Below are 16,251 nucleotides of genomic sequence, written 5' to 3' on the forward strand. Positions count from 1 at the left end.
GACATTCATTGGTATGCATGCGGAAGTCTGTAATTGACTGCTTACTGCTTGACCAACACAGTCATATCAGCACTGCACACCATGGAGAACTGGCAATCTTACATAGTATTTGCAATCAGACAGGGTGTCTGAACCAAACACATGTTGCCTTACATTTACATAGAGCTTTGATCTTTTATTTTATACGGCATTCCTCTTCTACAACTCCAGGTCTGTGTGCAACTTCACAACATCTGGTTGGTGCTTTTAATCCACAGGACTTCACATTTTTTAACCAAGACCTCCTGCCAGTCTAGTTTTGATTATCTTTATTGGTTCTGTTCTCCCATTAGCTTTTATAGTACTGTTATGATTGGTCATAGAACTACCATTGTGTTGAGGTTAGTATCTCAATATTCATTCTCAGTGAGTGGCTTGTTGATTTCTACAGTGTATTCAACATAGTTTTTGAATTTTGAGTTTTGGATTTGCCTCTAAGATACTGTTATCTAGCTGTAACATATGAGGATGACTTGTGATATTATTAAAAGCATCAGTAAGAATGTGTTGAAAGCTCCAAACCATCAGTAATGTTTTACACTGGATGCCATCATGTTTCAGGAAAAAGTGTGTTTATAAATGTTTGGATTTCCAACATACGTAGCTATATAATCATTTCCAGCTAAGAAGATTCATTTCTGTACATTACTTTTTGTAAAGCAGACAAACAATGTAAGGATAACTTGCAATGGCACGAATGTAATATAGTACAATATATTTTACCAACACTCATCAGTATGGTTTATGGCCACGTCTTCTCATTGTCCACAAAATATGGGTTTGGGTTTAAATGCTTCTGGTTCATTAGCTCTGTCTACCTGACTGCTATGAAATGATTTTTTTTTTGTGTGGCTCAAATGTCTTCCCAAATCCCTAATGTCCCATAGCAAATGTGTTCCATAGGAAGCAATATAACAAATGCTTCACAGCTCATTTGCTGCCGCTGAATATGCTTTACTATTCTGAAGGAGTGATGCAATCATCCTTTAATGATTTCTTTCCATACCGCTATCAAGTCTGGATGTGTGGCTGATGCGTCTTCTGGCTGCTTTGGGTGTCGCTCTTATAAACCTCACATTCTGATCCTGATCCTGCACCTGATGTTTTTGATGTCTTCTGACGGCGGATGTTCTTTTTGCCTCACATGTGTACTACTTTGAAGTCATAAGTTTGCAGCCTTAGGACCCATTGTTCATTGCTGGCAGAGGGTTTTAGATTAAGGACTAAATATAGTCCCTTGTATTTTAGTCTGTGATCAAATCAAACTTTCTCCCACAAGCTAACTCTTCACTTTCTCTATGATTACATTTGCATTCAGCTTGCGTTTCAGCTAGCGTGTATACATCTTCCCTCTTTGGTACTGAACAAACACACGTCTTAACCTTCGGAACATGCATCTGCTTTCATCTGCATTCTGTCATCATCCTTTTTGAAGTACACTCCAGTGCCAGCCTTGCCCGAAATGAGTTTGAATGTGTTGCTGTACTGTAGCTCACAAGTCCCTAGAAGAAATGTCTTCATAGCTCACGCACTCTCTGCGGTTGATTTGATTCCTTGCTTTGCCTCCATGATATTCAATATACTCACTTATCTAAATATAATATTTGGATTGGAAGTGTAGTAATGAAATATTCTCATTTAAGTCTGCGACTGATCTATTCTTTCATATTGCTACATACATTCGATGGTTACAGATTATTGGAAAATAAAAATCTGCATCGGTTCTTGATTAGGTGTTGAGATGTGGCCATCGCACTCAAAAGTGGAGGCGAACGTGAGCTTGGAGAAATGGCTGTTGATTGTGGCTATACTTTAATGCCATAGCTGAAGATACATCTGTTTATCTAAAGTTTAAACACAATAACAGAACATGACTTGAGTGTGTGCAAAATGATTTCAAGCAACAACCAAAAAAACTGTAATTATGGTCTATTCAAGCTGCTAAAAATGAACAATAAGTAAAATAAAAAATAGGTGTTTACAAACACCACCAATTACTAGAGCTTTCAAGCTTCAAAAAGCTTTGTGAAAGTACCAGGTAAGTGGTCCAAATGACTCAATTTTCATTTTTTTGGCAAAGTATTACTTTAATAGCAACCCAGAAACATCATTTCTGTATTTTGTGTCATGTTACACTTAATTGGATACGCCATGAGTGAGTGAGTGAGGGAGTGAGTGAGTGAGTGAGTGAGTGAGTGAGTGAGTGAGTGAGTGAGTGAGGGAGTGAGGGAGGGAGTGAGGGAGGGAGTGAGGGAGGGAGTGAGGGAGGGAGTGAGGGAGTGAGGGAGTGAGGGAGTGAGTGAGTGAGTGAGTGAGTGAGTGAGTGAGTGAGGGAGTGAGGGAGTGAGTGAGGGAGTGAGGGAAGGAGTGAGGGAGGGAGGGAGTGAGTGAGGGAGTGAGCGAGCGACCCAGAGTGCTTACATCGATGTGAATACTCACCAAGGCAAGCATTGTTACATATATCTGTGTGAATTTGACCATTTAGGCGCGCAACCAAAGGCAGAGGCTCCTTTGCTTGTCTGGAAAGCAGAAAGCATCCTATCAGTAGCGGATTTAGTTCTCTTTCGTGGCTTATTGCGCTTTTAATATTTATTTTTGATAAATATCAAGCACATACCACTCTTTACTTTCTCCAGAATCCATGTTTCTTATTTACTACTAACTAACTGCACGGATTACACGGACATATACGACACATTTATAGGACATAAAAGGTCTCTGCAGCAAAAGTGAAAGTAACCGGTGAAATGTTTCGAAATGTCTCTTGGAAAAGCAGAGCACCAGTTTTACTTTTCCGCTTCTGTTCTAAAAATCTTTCTTTTCACCGTTGCAACTAACAAGCTAAGCATAGCTGCTTGAATCTGAGTGCAGGAGCTCTAGGTTACCATTAAAACGTGACTGGTGTTGATTGCTGTCATGGCACTCACGAACAGCACTGAACACGCACTTTGGCCGGTACAACTTAAAATATATTATTATTCTACATTTTTCATTAACTCCGGTATCCTGATCAGTAAAGAAATTGTAATTGGCTGCTTTCTCGCCTTTTCTGCAGAAAGCTGATCTCTAGTGATGTGTCTAAGAATTTTTGTCAAAGAACCATGCATGGCTCATGAGCCATAGGTTCCTGACCGCTACACCATCTACCTTCAGGGGCTAACTGGACCATGCTAACAAACCCTGACGTCTTGCTTGCACAGTTTTCTCCCAGTGCGCAACAAGAAAAGTTTTGAGCAAGCCAATTAAATCATTGCTGAATAATGGGTAAGATCCTTAAATTCCAAGAAAAGTCCAAAGCGAAGTTGAAGAGAGTTTCTTGTCTTCATCACATGAGAAGCTTCTAGAGACCATATAAATGGAAGAATCTGTGTTTATATTTGTGTACACAAATTGATGTGACAGAATAGATCTGAAGAAGTTCTTAAATATTACCTCTATAAAAAACCTGCCCTAAAAACTTTTTTGTGGGAAATGTTTGATGGTAAAAAGAGTGTTGGGGAAAATACCTTCGTTACTGCAGATTAAAAGCGAGGCAGATCTGTGGCTTCTAAAGAAGATGCAGGAATAGACAAGCGGATGCTTATGTGATGTGAAGTTTAGTCTGTGTTCAGGGTGAACACCCATGAGACAAATGTGGCTGTGTCTAAACTCTGTCTTCTCATATAACACCTATCCACCCCCATATTATCAGTACAAAAAAAAAAGTAACGATGAGCTCTGAGATCGAAAGCTGGAACGAGGACAATAAAAATCTGTCATCAGGTCATTAGGAGGCTTCTGTTTTAAAGGATGTTTTTCTGAAATGTTACAGTAAGATGCAGCAGCACAACATTTTTAGCACATTCTAAAGGAAAATGACAAGCCTGACACAGAACCTTGTATAAATAATTCCAGTGGGCTAATTCATGTACATATTAAATATTCTGCCTGTTTTTTCCATGGAGGGGAAAATGTGAATAAAAGCCTTAGCCCCAGTAGATTGCTTAAGATGAAAAGGGGCTCCGTTCCCACTGTGCATATCCAGGAAGAGCGAGTTTGCAGCAAATTTTGCACATCAGAGTGCTGAGCATCAGGCTCACAGCAGGAGAGGGACAGCAGCAGCCTGCGATTCCCACGCAAGATCCTCCTCAAACACAATAAGGTCTGTTTCATCTAAACAGGTCATCCTCTTACCATGGAAATGTGCTATATAGGCTAATGTGTCATGGCAATGTAATGGGTTCTCATTACATTAAATATAAAACCTGCTTAGTCCCCCATTTCAATTAGTGTTGTTGTGTTGCTTGCTGGTCCTTTAGTGAACTCTGTAAAAAGTAATCAGTTGACTTAACTTAAAAAAAAAAGTGAGAAAACCCGTTCCCTTAAAATTAAGTAAATAAACCTCATGGGTAATTGAAAAAATTAAGCCATTTAAACTTGACATTTTAACATATTAACTTAATATTACAATAATATTTTTAAACCCTACAAATAATAAAAAGGGACAACTTCATAAAATTTCTACAGATTTGTAGCTAAAAGTGGAGAATTGGCTTTTGACTTTAATGCCATAGCTGAGGATACATCTGTTTATCTAATGGAAAGTTTGAAACACAATAACAGAACATGACTTGAGTGTATGCAAAAAACTGTAATTATGGTCTATTCAAGCTGATAAAAATGAACAATAAGTAAAATAAAAAATAGAAGGTGTTTACAAACACCACCGATTACTAGAGCTTTCAAGCTTCAAAAAGCTTTGTGAAAGTACCAGGTAAGTGGTCCAAATGACTCAATTTTCATTTTTTTGGCAAAGTATTACTTTAATAGCAACCCAGAAACTAGTTTCATTTTTCTGTATTTTGTGTGATGTTACACTTAATTGGATACGCCATGATATTTACTGGCAGGATCTTGACATGACATGACAATACATTCATTACATACAGGCACAAAAGCCTTCACTGGGGTGGTACCCTTTCAACAGGTACATCTTTGTAAATATAGAGTGCATATTAGTACCTAAAACGGTACATATTGGTACCAAAATTGTACATATCAGTCCCTAAATGGTACATATTATAACCTTTTGAAAGGGTCAAATGACAGCTTTTGAACATTGAGAGTGTACCATTATGAAACAAAACCCAAACTCTTAAAACCTTTGTTGTATACTTCTCATGAGCTGTAATTACAAGGAGCTATTATAATCAAATAATAATAAGTTACTACAACATGTGCTGATTGATGTGTTGTCTTGCTGTGCAAACAGTGTACTCTTAATTAATAATAACATAGTGTTGGCAGGGGTGGGTTTGTCACTAGACATATGGGCCGTTGATGATTAAACCTGGAATAATAGCTTGTCTGGCTTGTGCATAAATTATATGTGAATGGCAATGGGTGTTTAATAACCTTATGTCTGTCTAATTTGAGCCAAAACACCCTGCAGTCAATTAACTTATTTTACTTCTCTTTTTAAGCCAAGTGCTGGCTGTGGTCACCAGCCCTTTTAGATATGCAGCAACTCAGCATGTATCAGAGTCGCCTCAGCTGCCAAAACATGGACAAAAACGTAACAACCATGCTTTTGGTAGCCTAAAATGAATCGGAAGAATCTGAAATCCCTTTCATATCACTTTCTGAAACTGAGGGGAAAATCAAAAGATGTGCATCATATTTATCATGCCCTATTTAAAGCCTTCAATCCAAAAAAAAAAAAGAATAATTCTGTCCTCGAGTTTAGATAATCCTTTGGCTCTGAGTTGGCTTTTTGAACATGCAAAAAACAGTCTTTCTTTGATCCCACTGTTGCAGTACTCTAATGATCATGTTTTTGAACAAAATGTGCATTCATCAGGATATTTAAAAAAAACAAAAAAAAGTCTTGACATGAGAATATTCCTTCAAGACAATTCAGTTCACTTAGCGGCCATCTTGGTAACATCCCCAAGCAACAATGTCAGTAACAGGCTTGCAAGAACAGCTACATGAATGATGAAAAAACAAAATCTCTCTGAGCGCAAGCTTAAGTTCTGTGAGTGACAGAATGCCATTTTTTATTATTATCAAATATTCCTGTTGTCAAAAGCTGGTCATTCTTAATGCTTGCCTTCATGAAATCGAGCCTGAAGATGCTTACTTTGAGGGTAAACAGAATAATATCCTACCTTTTTTGTTGACCGGCACAACATTTTGCTGATCTCATTAGATTTGTCAGCAACCCTGACAAATTTAGTTTTTTCATCATTCATGTAGCTGTTCTTGCAAGTCTATTACTGACATCGCTGCTTGGGGATGTTACCAAGATGGCCGCTAAGTGAACTGAATTGTCTTGAAGGAATATTCTCATGTCAAGACTTTTTTTTTTTTTTTAAATATCCTGTTGAATGCACATTTTGTTCAAAAACATGACATATATATTATACATACATATATATATATATATATATATATATATATATATATATACACATATATAAATATATATATATACACACACACACCAGTCAAAAGTTTTGAATCGGTAAGATTTTTAATGTTTTTAAATGAAGTCTGTTCTGCTTACCAAGGCTGCATTTATTTGATTAAAAATACAACAACAAAAAAACAGTAATATTGTTAAATATTATGAGAATTTAATGCAATGACAATATGCAATTTTAAATATAATTTTTATGAACATTGATAATAATAAGAAATGTTTCTTGAACATCAAATCATCATATTAGAATGGTTTCTGAAGGATCATGTGATCATGTGAGTTTCATCAACATTCATCTTTGATCACAGGAATAAATTACACAATATATTTGCATATAAAACAGATGTTTTAAATTGTAATAATATTTCACAATATGAATATCACAATTTTTTGTGTATTTTTAATCAACTTATTTTAAAAACATTAGAAATCTTACTCCAAAACGTATGACTGGTACTGTATATATAATTTAAATGATTTTTGTTTTGTATTGCAATTGAACTGTTTTAATGCTGATTTAATGCTGATTTTCAAAAGTGATCTCTTTATCTTGTTTTTTTTGCAGTTGCAGGCTGCCCTATATAACCCTGTCCACTGTGCACTTCTTGGTTTTTCTGCCGCCAGCACATCCTTGCCTCAGGGCTACCTCTGGGTAGGTACATTTTTGCACAATGACAACATCTTTTCTCCTTTATAAATCAATCTGCCCACTGGTGCTGGAATATCATACTACAGTATCTCTGTACATCTCAGATGATGCACCTGGGGGTCCCTCACCTCATCTTTGACACAAACATTTGAATAGTCTACCTCTGACCAGGGCTGTCATCAGTACGGCACAAGAGAGAACATCCTAAGCTCCCCATTTAAACATACTGACAATATGCAAATTTCACAGACCTCCAGTTTTATCACACTTAACTAAAGTAGTCATTTGGCATAGGTTTTTTTTTTTTTTTTTTTTATTCACTTACACTACCGTATACTTGCTCAAAGGCACAATGAAAATAGCACATGGACTATTCCTTGCAGGGTTTGAACCTTTTAGCATTTTATGTACTATTGCACATTAAGCATAATTTGCCTCTGCAATGCACAGTATTCAGTTATATTTTAGAAATAAAAGGTAGAGTGCCGTTGTTCGGAATACTCATTACACTTTACAGTGTAAGTAAAATGAATTAGATATTGCAGATTATTTGGTAGTAAAACGTAAAGTGTGGCAAATATTATTGGTACAGAGATGAGTATGTGTGTTTTGTAAAACATTTGCAACTGCTTTTAATCACTTAATTAGAAGCACCGCAATTACTAATTTGTATTGTCTGTTAAATAGGCATTACTGAACAGACAATTAAAAGTTTATTTTAATGTGCAAATAACGTCTAAGTAAACTTGCATTTTTACATCACTATGCTATTAGTGTGTCCAATTTGGGAATCAAAAGTTCTATGCACCCTTGCTGTCTTCACGCCCACTTGAACACTTGGGTCAAATTGAACAAAGAAAAGTGGTCAAGAGGTCCACAGTCACTTGTTTTGTTCCTGAATGAAATGGTCAGTTGAATGAATGATTCAATGACTCATTCAATATAACAGTGTGACATGCAGTCATAAAAATGGAGACAAACAGTGAAAAGTCTCTTGTATAATTTCCACTAAAAAGTTTTGAGGCCATGAACCAGTTCAAATCTGACTGAATCACAACTCCTACATGGAATTTTACTTTTATGTGATCGTAGCAGGAGCTCCTCAAAAAAACACTGTTAGAATAGTTTGATCGACATTTAAAAGAAAAGGGAAGCAGTATTAAAAGTTTCTCGAAAGGCAGCTCGAGAAACAAACATGAAGTATTCCACATCAAAAGACATTCTATAAATCATTTATCTCGTGGCTGTGCTTCCACGTTTTTTTCCTTCCATCTTTTTTTGCCTGCAGCCTCTCTGAGGGCCATGTCATTGAGTTCAGGCACTGGATGTCCTCCTTCTCATGTTTGTTTTCTTTTTGTTGTCTCTTCCGACTGCACAGGTGGCTAGTGGGGGTGACGACTCTCATGGGCAGGTGGAGATTTTCTCCCTTAACCGAACCACTCCACGATCTGTCAAGAGTTTCTCTCTAGGTTCCCCGGTGCTTTGTCTGGAGTATATCCCAGAGCCAAGCTCTGATGAAGAACTAGAGACACAGACCTCTGAAGTTCTTTCCAAGATCGGCAACACCATCTGTGTAGGATTATTGGATGGCAAGTGAGTCTTTTTGAATACGTACCTGTATTGGTCTGTAGTCATTACCTTGCTAATTTTATGCAGAAATTAATAATTAATAACTTTTTTCCCTTGGGAAAAGCTTGTAATATTGTGTGTGTGTTTCAAGCATCCTGGTTTATGGAAGTGTGGACACCGCTGCTCAGTGTCTGCTAACATTCTGTAACCCTGAGGGCTGCCCGGTTCTATGCCTGAAACACTCTGCCAACTTTCTGTTCGCTGGACTAAGTAATGGAAAAGTTGCCATTTACAACAGAAAGAGTGAAGGTAGAATCATTTTATAGTGTAATTTTCAGTGTAAATAGAAATGAAAGGGATTCAGACCCAAGCCGTTCCAAAACTGTATGACTTTCTTTTTCTATTCTGAGCAACCAAAACTTCAAAATATCTTCTTTTGTGTTCTCCAAAAGAAATAGTCGCACAGGTTTGAAACGACATGAGTAAATAGTGATATAAAACATTTTTGGGTGAACTACCCCTTTAATAAAATCTACAATGTTACATTTTATAAATTAAATTCTTTTTTCATTTACTTTGGATTTACATTTGCAGGAAACAATATGTGAGCTCTTGGATCTAATCTTCAACAAAAGACAAATGCAATCTGCTTAAACAAATAACACACAAGCAATGATGCATTTGCATGTTTTTATTGGGCACACCATGTAACCATTCACAGGGCAGGGTGGGAAAAAGTGTTTCCTCTGTACAAAATCATTTCAGTTCAGCAATATTCTTGGGATGTCTGGTGTGAATCACTCACTTGAGGTCATGCCAAAGCATCTCAGTCAGGTTAAGGTCAGGACTGAGCCACATCAGATGGTGTATTTTGTATATGATTTAGTCCTGTGCTTGAAATGGTTGTCCTGTTGAATCTCTCGACTTCTCTGAGTTCCAGTTGGCGAACAGATGACCTTACATCCTCCTGCAAAATGACCTGATAAACCTGGGAAGTGATTTTTCTGTCAATGATAGTAAGCTGTGCAGATCCCAAGGCTGCAAAGCCCCATGATGTCCCTCCATCCCAGTTTTTCTTAAGAGCTGCTAACTACTTTCAAACACCTTTGGCTTCATCTGTGCACATAATATTTTGCAAGTAGGGCTGGCAAAACATCCAGGTGCTTAAAAATGTTTTTTTGTTTTGTTTTTTCATATGCTACACTTCCATTGCCCAGACTCTAAATTTTGGGATTCCAAATTAGCCAACACACTCTCATGGTAATTCGTAACTATTTTACGTTTTGGCAAAATGGTGGCTAATTTGTACAATCTCATTTGACACATTTTTGTACCAGTTACACTCGATGAGTGGACCTTCAAGCAATGCAGTATAAATCTTACATCGTACACATTTATACAAAATCTACACCTTGTAAAATAGTTGGGGTTGGTGTTATTAACAAATAAAAATGTTAAAAGGATAGTTCATCCAACAACTTAAATCTGGTCATTTACTCACCCTCATGTCATTACAAACGTGTATGACTTTCTTTCTTCAGTGGAAAACAAAAGATGTCTTTTTTTCCATATAATTAGAGCCAATGGGGTCCAGTTTGTTTAGAACTCTAGGTGAAAGGTTCACATATTTTTTCCTGCAACTGTAATTAATATGCTTAATATTCTCTCTGAATCTACTGTTACATTGTAAAAGATGTGTAAATATTAGCCATTTCCAGTAGCAGCTCTAAATCCAGCATGCATTTTGCGGTTGCAGAGGGGTTGTGGGATCCAGATTCCTGCAGACATGTGGTTATTGGATGTGCGCCCGTCCTCAAACTCCTCCGAATAGACGAGTATGTGTGGGCCAGCTGTGCCAACCAGGTCTCTGTGATTGAGGGCTCCTCTCTCAAGACTCAGGTATACACCCACATGTGATAGACATTAGATACTTCTCCTCTGAGAAATGTGTTGAATGGGATTCCACCACCTTCCCAGTGAAGACGCAGTGCTTTTCATTAGACGAGTCTTAAGAGTGAACTGTCACGTCACCTATCAAAGCTCGAGATCTGTTCTGTAACAAAGGTTGGTTTAGGAAATCTTGAAATGATTCTTTTAGTTCAAAGTTTTACATTTCATTTATCTGTTAGGCGGCTTCCCATAATGCTAGATGCATTATGAGAGAGCATCTTAAACCACACATAAAAGGTATCCTCCCTGTAGAAGCCCAACAGCGTGTTAGGGTGCTAGCCTTTGATCACTTCTGACAGCTGAGCCAACCTCTCTATTTTGCCGCAAGGAGTGCACCCTCCCTCTGCCTTCCTGATGCTTAATATCAGGATTAAATTCAGCTTTGGAAGTTCAGTTCAACCGGAAGATAAGATGTGAATACTCATATGGACACGTCAGCCTGTTTACATTTGCAAGTCAATAGTTGTTTGCACCTATAGAGGAAGCATCTGTCAGAATATCTGTTATAAAACAGAGAGTACTGGCATACACTGCAATTATATAGCTGGAAAAAAATAGCTCTGTAAGATAAACAGCAGGGCATATGATTTATGTAGTAGAAATAGAGCTTGCAATTAAATATTATGGTTGCGAAATTACCAAACCATAATTTTGTCCAATAAATGTTTTTTTAACATTAATAATATTTATTAATATTTTGTATAAACAAAGTGTATAAATCTAAAAAAAAAATAATTTGTACATTTAAATTGTCAATATGTAACCCCAGTAAAAATGTGACAACTTGCCCCAACCTGACATTTATCAACAGTGCGTGTATGTATATGTATATGCACACACACACTACTGTTTAAAAGTTTGGGGTCAGTATGATTTAAATTTGTTTGTAATGTCTCTTATGTTCACCAAGGCTGCATTTATTTGATTAAAAATACAGATGGTGTGTGTATATTAACAGTTGACAACTTACCCCAATAAAATGAGACAACTTTTATCTTTTGTAAAAAAGAAAAGAAAAAAGAAAGTATATTAGAAAATGATCAGATTCTAAATATTTCATAATGTAATTGCCTCTTAGTTTTATTACTCTGACTGTAGTGCTTTTTTGCACTACTTTTTTTGCACTTAAATAATCCATTTCCTAAGCATTTTTAGTGGATCTAAGTGGATTGTTTACTTATTTAAGCTTTACGGGTTTCATTAACAGTTGTCATGCCCAGCCTCACATACCCAAACCGACTTTAATTGGGCAGTATATAGTCTGACTTTGAATTATACTCACTTTCGAGTCAAGAATGTTGGCCTAAACTTTCATGTTTTTTTTTCTCTCTTTTCCCCTAAATCTACAATTACTCTTGCTCTCTCTTTTTTATGCATTTTCATCATTATTTTGTATCTTTTATGATTCCCAGAGTTTTGAAGTTCATCCAGACCCTATGGTTAGTGTGACCCACATGGTGCGCGCTGGAGGAGGGGTGTGGATGGCGTTTTCAGAGGGATCATCCCTACGTCTGTTTCATACAGAAACATTGGAACACCTCCAAGAGATCAACATTTCAACACCCTCTGCATATTTGAGCCCTGGCAAGTCCAAATTATGATTATGGTGTAGGATTTAATTTCAGTAGGATGATGTTTTGGCACACAGGCCCTAAAAGGGGGGGGACAAGTGTCAGGTGTCAAGATTCACAAAAATGTTGGAAACTGAATAGGAGTTGGTAGAGAAATTTGAAAAATAAATATATTTATATATTTAATGAAAAATGGATAAAAACTAAAAATGTAAAAGAAATTGACATTTTTTCTTGCTTTTTCATAGGTCAAAAAGCTGTGTGTGTAACCAGCCTGCTCATCTGCCAGGGGCTTCTATGGGTGGGCACAGCTCAGGGCATTATTGTCACCCTGCCAGTGCCCAGACTGGAGGGCATCCCCAAAATAACAGGTGAGCCATAATTCAAGGTATAGCGGAGGATTTTCCCGAATTTTAGAAAAGAACCGCCCTCTCCACTTTTTGAAAAAAACACTCTACCTGCTCCCGAGAGGAAACGCCTATTAAACGTGTGCACAAGAGAGCATGCACGAGCTAATCATAGCTTACATTAACTTTTACTAGCAGTGATTTTAAATGGATTTCTCCAAATAGCATGCCAAACTTTACCTGTCAAGTAGAAACTTCGCGACTGAGGCATCAGTGGGAAGCCCAACCTGTGTTTTGAGCGCACGCCATCGTGTGAATCGTGTGCACAAGCACGTACGACGGCCTTACGTAAACATATCACCAGAATGATTGACACTTAGGAGGACCAATAGTCTTGATGATCCACCCGGAAAAAGAAAATCCTCCGCTATACCTTTAAAACAAAAAAAAAGTATTGCATCTAAGCCTTCTTTTGGTTAACAAACACAAAAGCTGCTTTTCCCCCATCGGACCAAAGTGTTCTCATTTCTTAACCATTCGAGCCGGTACGGATATGGTTTCATTTTCCACTGTGTGGCTGATAACGGACCTCTTTGGAATGTAATACAAAATTGCTAAACTGTTCCTCTTTCCCATCAGGAAAAGGGATGACCTCACTCAACGCTCACAGTGGCCCTGTTGAATTCTTGCTGGCCACCTCCAGCGTTTTACCTCAAGATTTCCTGAAGCGAGATTCTGCCACAGAGGGTGCGGATTCAAATATTGAAGGTGAAGATAAGGAGGCGAATAATTCCTCTCAGGAGTCGCTCCAGCAGGCGGATGGCTCTTCTCAGGGAGAGGCTAAAGCCAAAGGAGTGCTGCTGCAGTACCACCTCCGCTCTACCTCTCAGCTCCCTGGAAAAGTCCTGACGGGCCGGCCTGAAGAATCGTCCAACTCGACCCAGGAATCTCTGGAGCACAGCCTAGAGGACGGCTCCATCTATGAGCTGAGCGATGACCCCGATGTTTGGGTCAGAGGGCCTGTGCCCTCATCTAAGGAATCAGCACGTAGGGAGAAAGTGACTTCAACTGCCGTTATATCCGGTGGAAAAGGGTTCCACCGACTTGCTAGCTCCACTAACTCACATGACTCAAGCGAGAACACGCTCATGGTCTGGCAATTGCCCATTACAGTTTGAGGAAGTAATAAATTATTAATCCTTTGGCTTTCATAAGGTGTTTTTGCTGTGATGGAGGATTGTTGGATCATTGAAGGACAAACAGACTGTAAGCTTGTATTTGTATGGTTTATGAGGATTATTTATTCCACTTCTCCTCCAGAAGGTTTTTTTTAAATAAATGAGGGGCAAGTTTAATCAAGATTATGCCACAAATGCTGTCGATTGAGATGGAATATTCCTGTAAAAGGATAGTTCACTCAAAATTAAAAATTCTCTCATCATTTACTCACCCTCAAGTTGTTCCAAACCTGTATGAATTTCTTTCTTCTGCTGAACGCAAAAGAAGCGCTCCATTGAATTCGAATGGTAAAAAAACTATGGAAGTCAATGGGGCCCATCAGCTTTTTGGTTACCCATATTCTTCAAAATGTCTTTTTTTTTGCGTTCAGCAGAAGAAAGAAATTCATACAAGTTTGGAACAAGGTGAGTAAATGAGGGTGAGTAAATGATGACAGAATTGAAATGTTTGGGTGAACTATTCCTTTAAGTTGATAAACAACCGCACTGTTCAACATTCGTCTGTCATAATAATAGCATGTGCTCAGTCGGCTATATAATGCACCACATCTAAATATGAAATAATCTCACCTGAAAATATCACTAAACGACTGATAACACCAAATTACATAATTTTATTATAGCACATCTGCATGCAAGGAATCAGGGTAAGCGTTATTGTTTTTGTCTTGTTTTCCATATGCAATACATAAAGTAATCCTTAGTATGTATCTGAGTATTGGCTGTGACCCAATTATTTCTTGTTTAAATGATAAAAGATATTTTTTATGCAGCACCACCAAAGCGGTGTGCACAGAAAAGTAAGGTTGAATATGTAGACAGTCTATTTAAATGTGTTTTAATGTAATTTTAGTGTAAAATGTGAAACAAAGTCTTCGGTGTAGGTACTTTTTTCTGGTGGTTCTCATTGTTTGCAGTGTCACTTTTTAAAAAATAAATAAATCATATTTACTATGACTGAAGTTTCTGCAATTTTTCCATTACAATTTCATTTAAAAGCATTGCGTTTGATTTTAAACTGACTCAACATGAAATGGTTTTGAAATGGCATTGTGTGCGAAGACCTGCTGTAAATTAATACTGCAGAGTAATATTTTATGTTGAATCTCAGCATATTTTCTGCCTTTTATCTCTGCCCAGCCACTGCCGGCTCTCACAGTAAACATATCAGCAAACGCAGTATGGCGCAGCTCAGGCGGCGGTTAATACATGCACGTTGTGACACTAGTGCTACGTGAATAGGATGCCAAATCACATCTCTGGCAGGCGTGGAGTAAAACTGACCTGTCAGGATTTAAAGGAGCTGTCACTCATCGTTCTGATATAAATGTTTTGTAAGCAGAATGCACGCTCATTTCATCTAGTAATTGTTGTGCTATTCCTGTGATGCCATTCAAGTCAATAACAGGATGCATTTAATTCATGCTCATCAGCCTAGTCCATTATTGAATATAAAAGCTATTATGTTTGCTGAAGAGAAACTTTGGTTCACTTTGAGGATGGTATTTTTCTCCATGACAGTAAAGTTTCTTTTGTGGTGTGGTTGGTAAGGAGTCTCATTTAGTTTGAGGAACTGTAAACCATGCTTACATCAAAGACTTCTAATTAGAGATGTTTGATTGCTTTGTGTCTGGTGGGAAATCAAGACACTCATTATTGCTAATTGAAGGACTTGATCAAGATAATGCCCCTCCTTTGTAAAACTTAAATAGAAGCACGATGTTCGCACCTCTGTGATTATGGAGGATGTGCCAATAAGTGTATTTACTCATAATACAACATTTTAGATGCTCTTACAAATGTATGGTAAAGAAAAATCAATATACAGTGTCTTAGGCAATTTTCTACCTTACAATTCATCACCATTCGTTTTTTATATAATGTTGATATATAAATCTGAACTAAACAGCATACAATACACATAAGAGAAAATAATATTTAAATAAAACAGAATTAGAATCTGTGTGTCACACAGGAACTTCTATTGAACACTGTATTTTTTATTTTTTTGACTAACAAAATTGAAAATAGAATAGAAAATAGAATAAATACTATATATTTTTTTGTATAGTAGCCTATATGTACGCAATTAACAGATTTTCCTGTAGCATTTTTTTTTTTTTTTTTTACACTAAATATTTTTACAGTGTGGGTTGTATTTCATCTTCATTCTTCTCATCAGCGCACATATATTAGATGTCCATGCTGAGAGAGATGGAAAAAAAATAACCCAGTTTCTATGGAAGAATGTCTGACCTGATCCTCTATAATCACAATACACTGAGGGGTATCTAAATGTCATGTACCCTTTTAAGTTGTGAGTGCCTAAAACTGATCCATTAATTTGGCTTGCTATAGCAGTATGTTGTGCATTTAATAATCTTGGTACATTAGTAAACCACAATATTTTCACATAAAAAAAACA

At 37.3% G+C, this 16,251-nt stretch overlaps 1 protein-coding gene across 2 annotated transcripts in view; it reads left to right on the forward strand.

Annotated features, from left to right (window-relative positions):
* The window catches only part of LOC307146373 (rho guanine nucleotide exchange factor 10-like protein), a 32,151-nt gene extending 17,368 nt beyond the window's left edge, over nt 1-14,783 (forward strand). For both annotated transcript variants that reach the window (XM_079850307.1, XM_079850306.1), the window contains 7 exons: nt 7,068-7,154; nt 8,530-8,744; nt 8,872-9,029; nt 10,477-10,619; nt 12,083-12,254; nt 12,490-12,612; nt 13,228-14,783. In XM_079850307.1, coding sequence (XP_079706433.1) covers nt 7,068-7,154; nt 8,530-8,744; nt 8,872-9,029; nt 10,477-10,619; nt 12,083-12,254; nt 12,490-12,612; nt 13,228-13,766 — 1,437 coding nt within the window. In that variant the 3' untranslated portion in view covers nt 13,767-14,783. The remainder of the gene's footprint in view (nt 1-7,067; nt 7,155-8,529; nt 8,745-8,871; nt 9,030-10,476; nt 10,620-12,082; nt 12,255-12,489; nt 12,613-13,227) is intronic.
* Nucleotides 14,784-16,251: the final 1,468 nt, after the last annotated feature.

Source organism: Squalius cephalus, assembly GCF_949319135.1.
Source record: "Squalius cephalus genome assembly, chromosome: 18".
In the NCBI taxonomy this organism is placed as follows: domain Eukaryota; kingdom Metazoa; phylum Chordata; class Actinopteri; order Cypriniformes; family Leuciscidae; genus Squalius; species Squalius cephalus.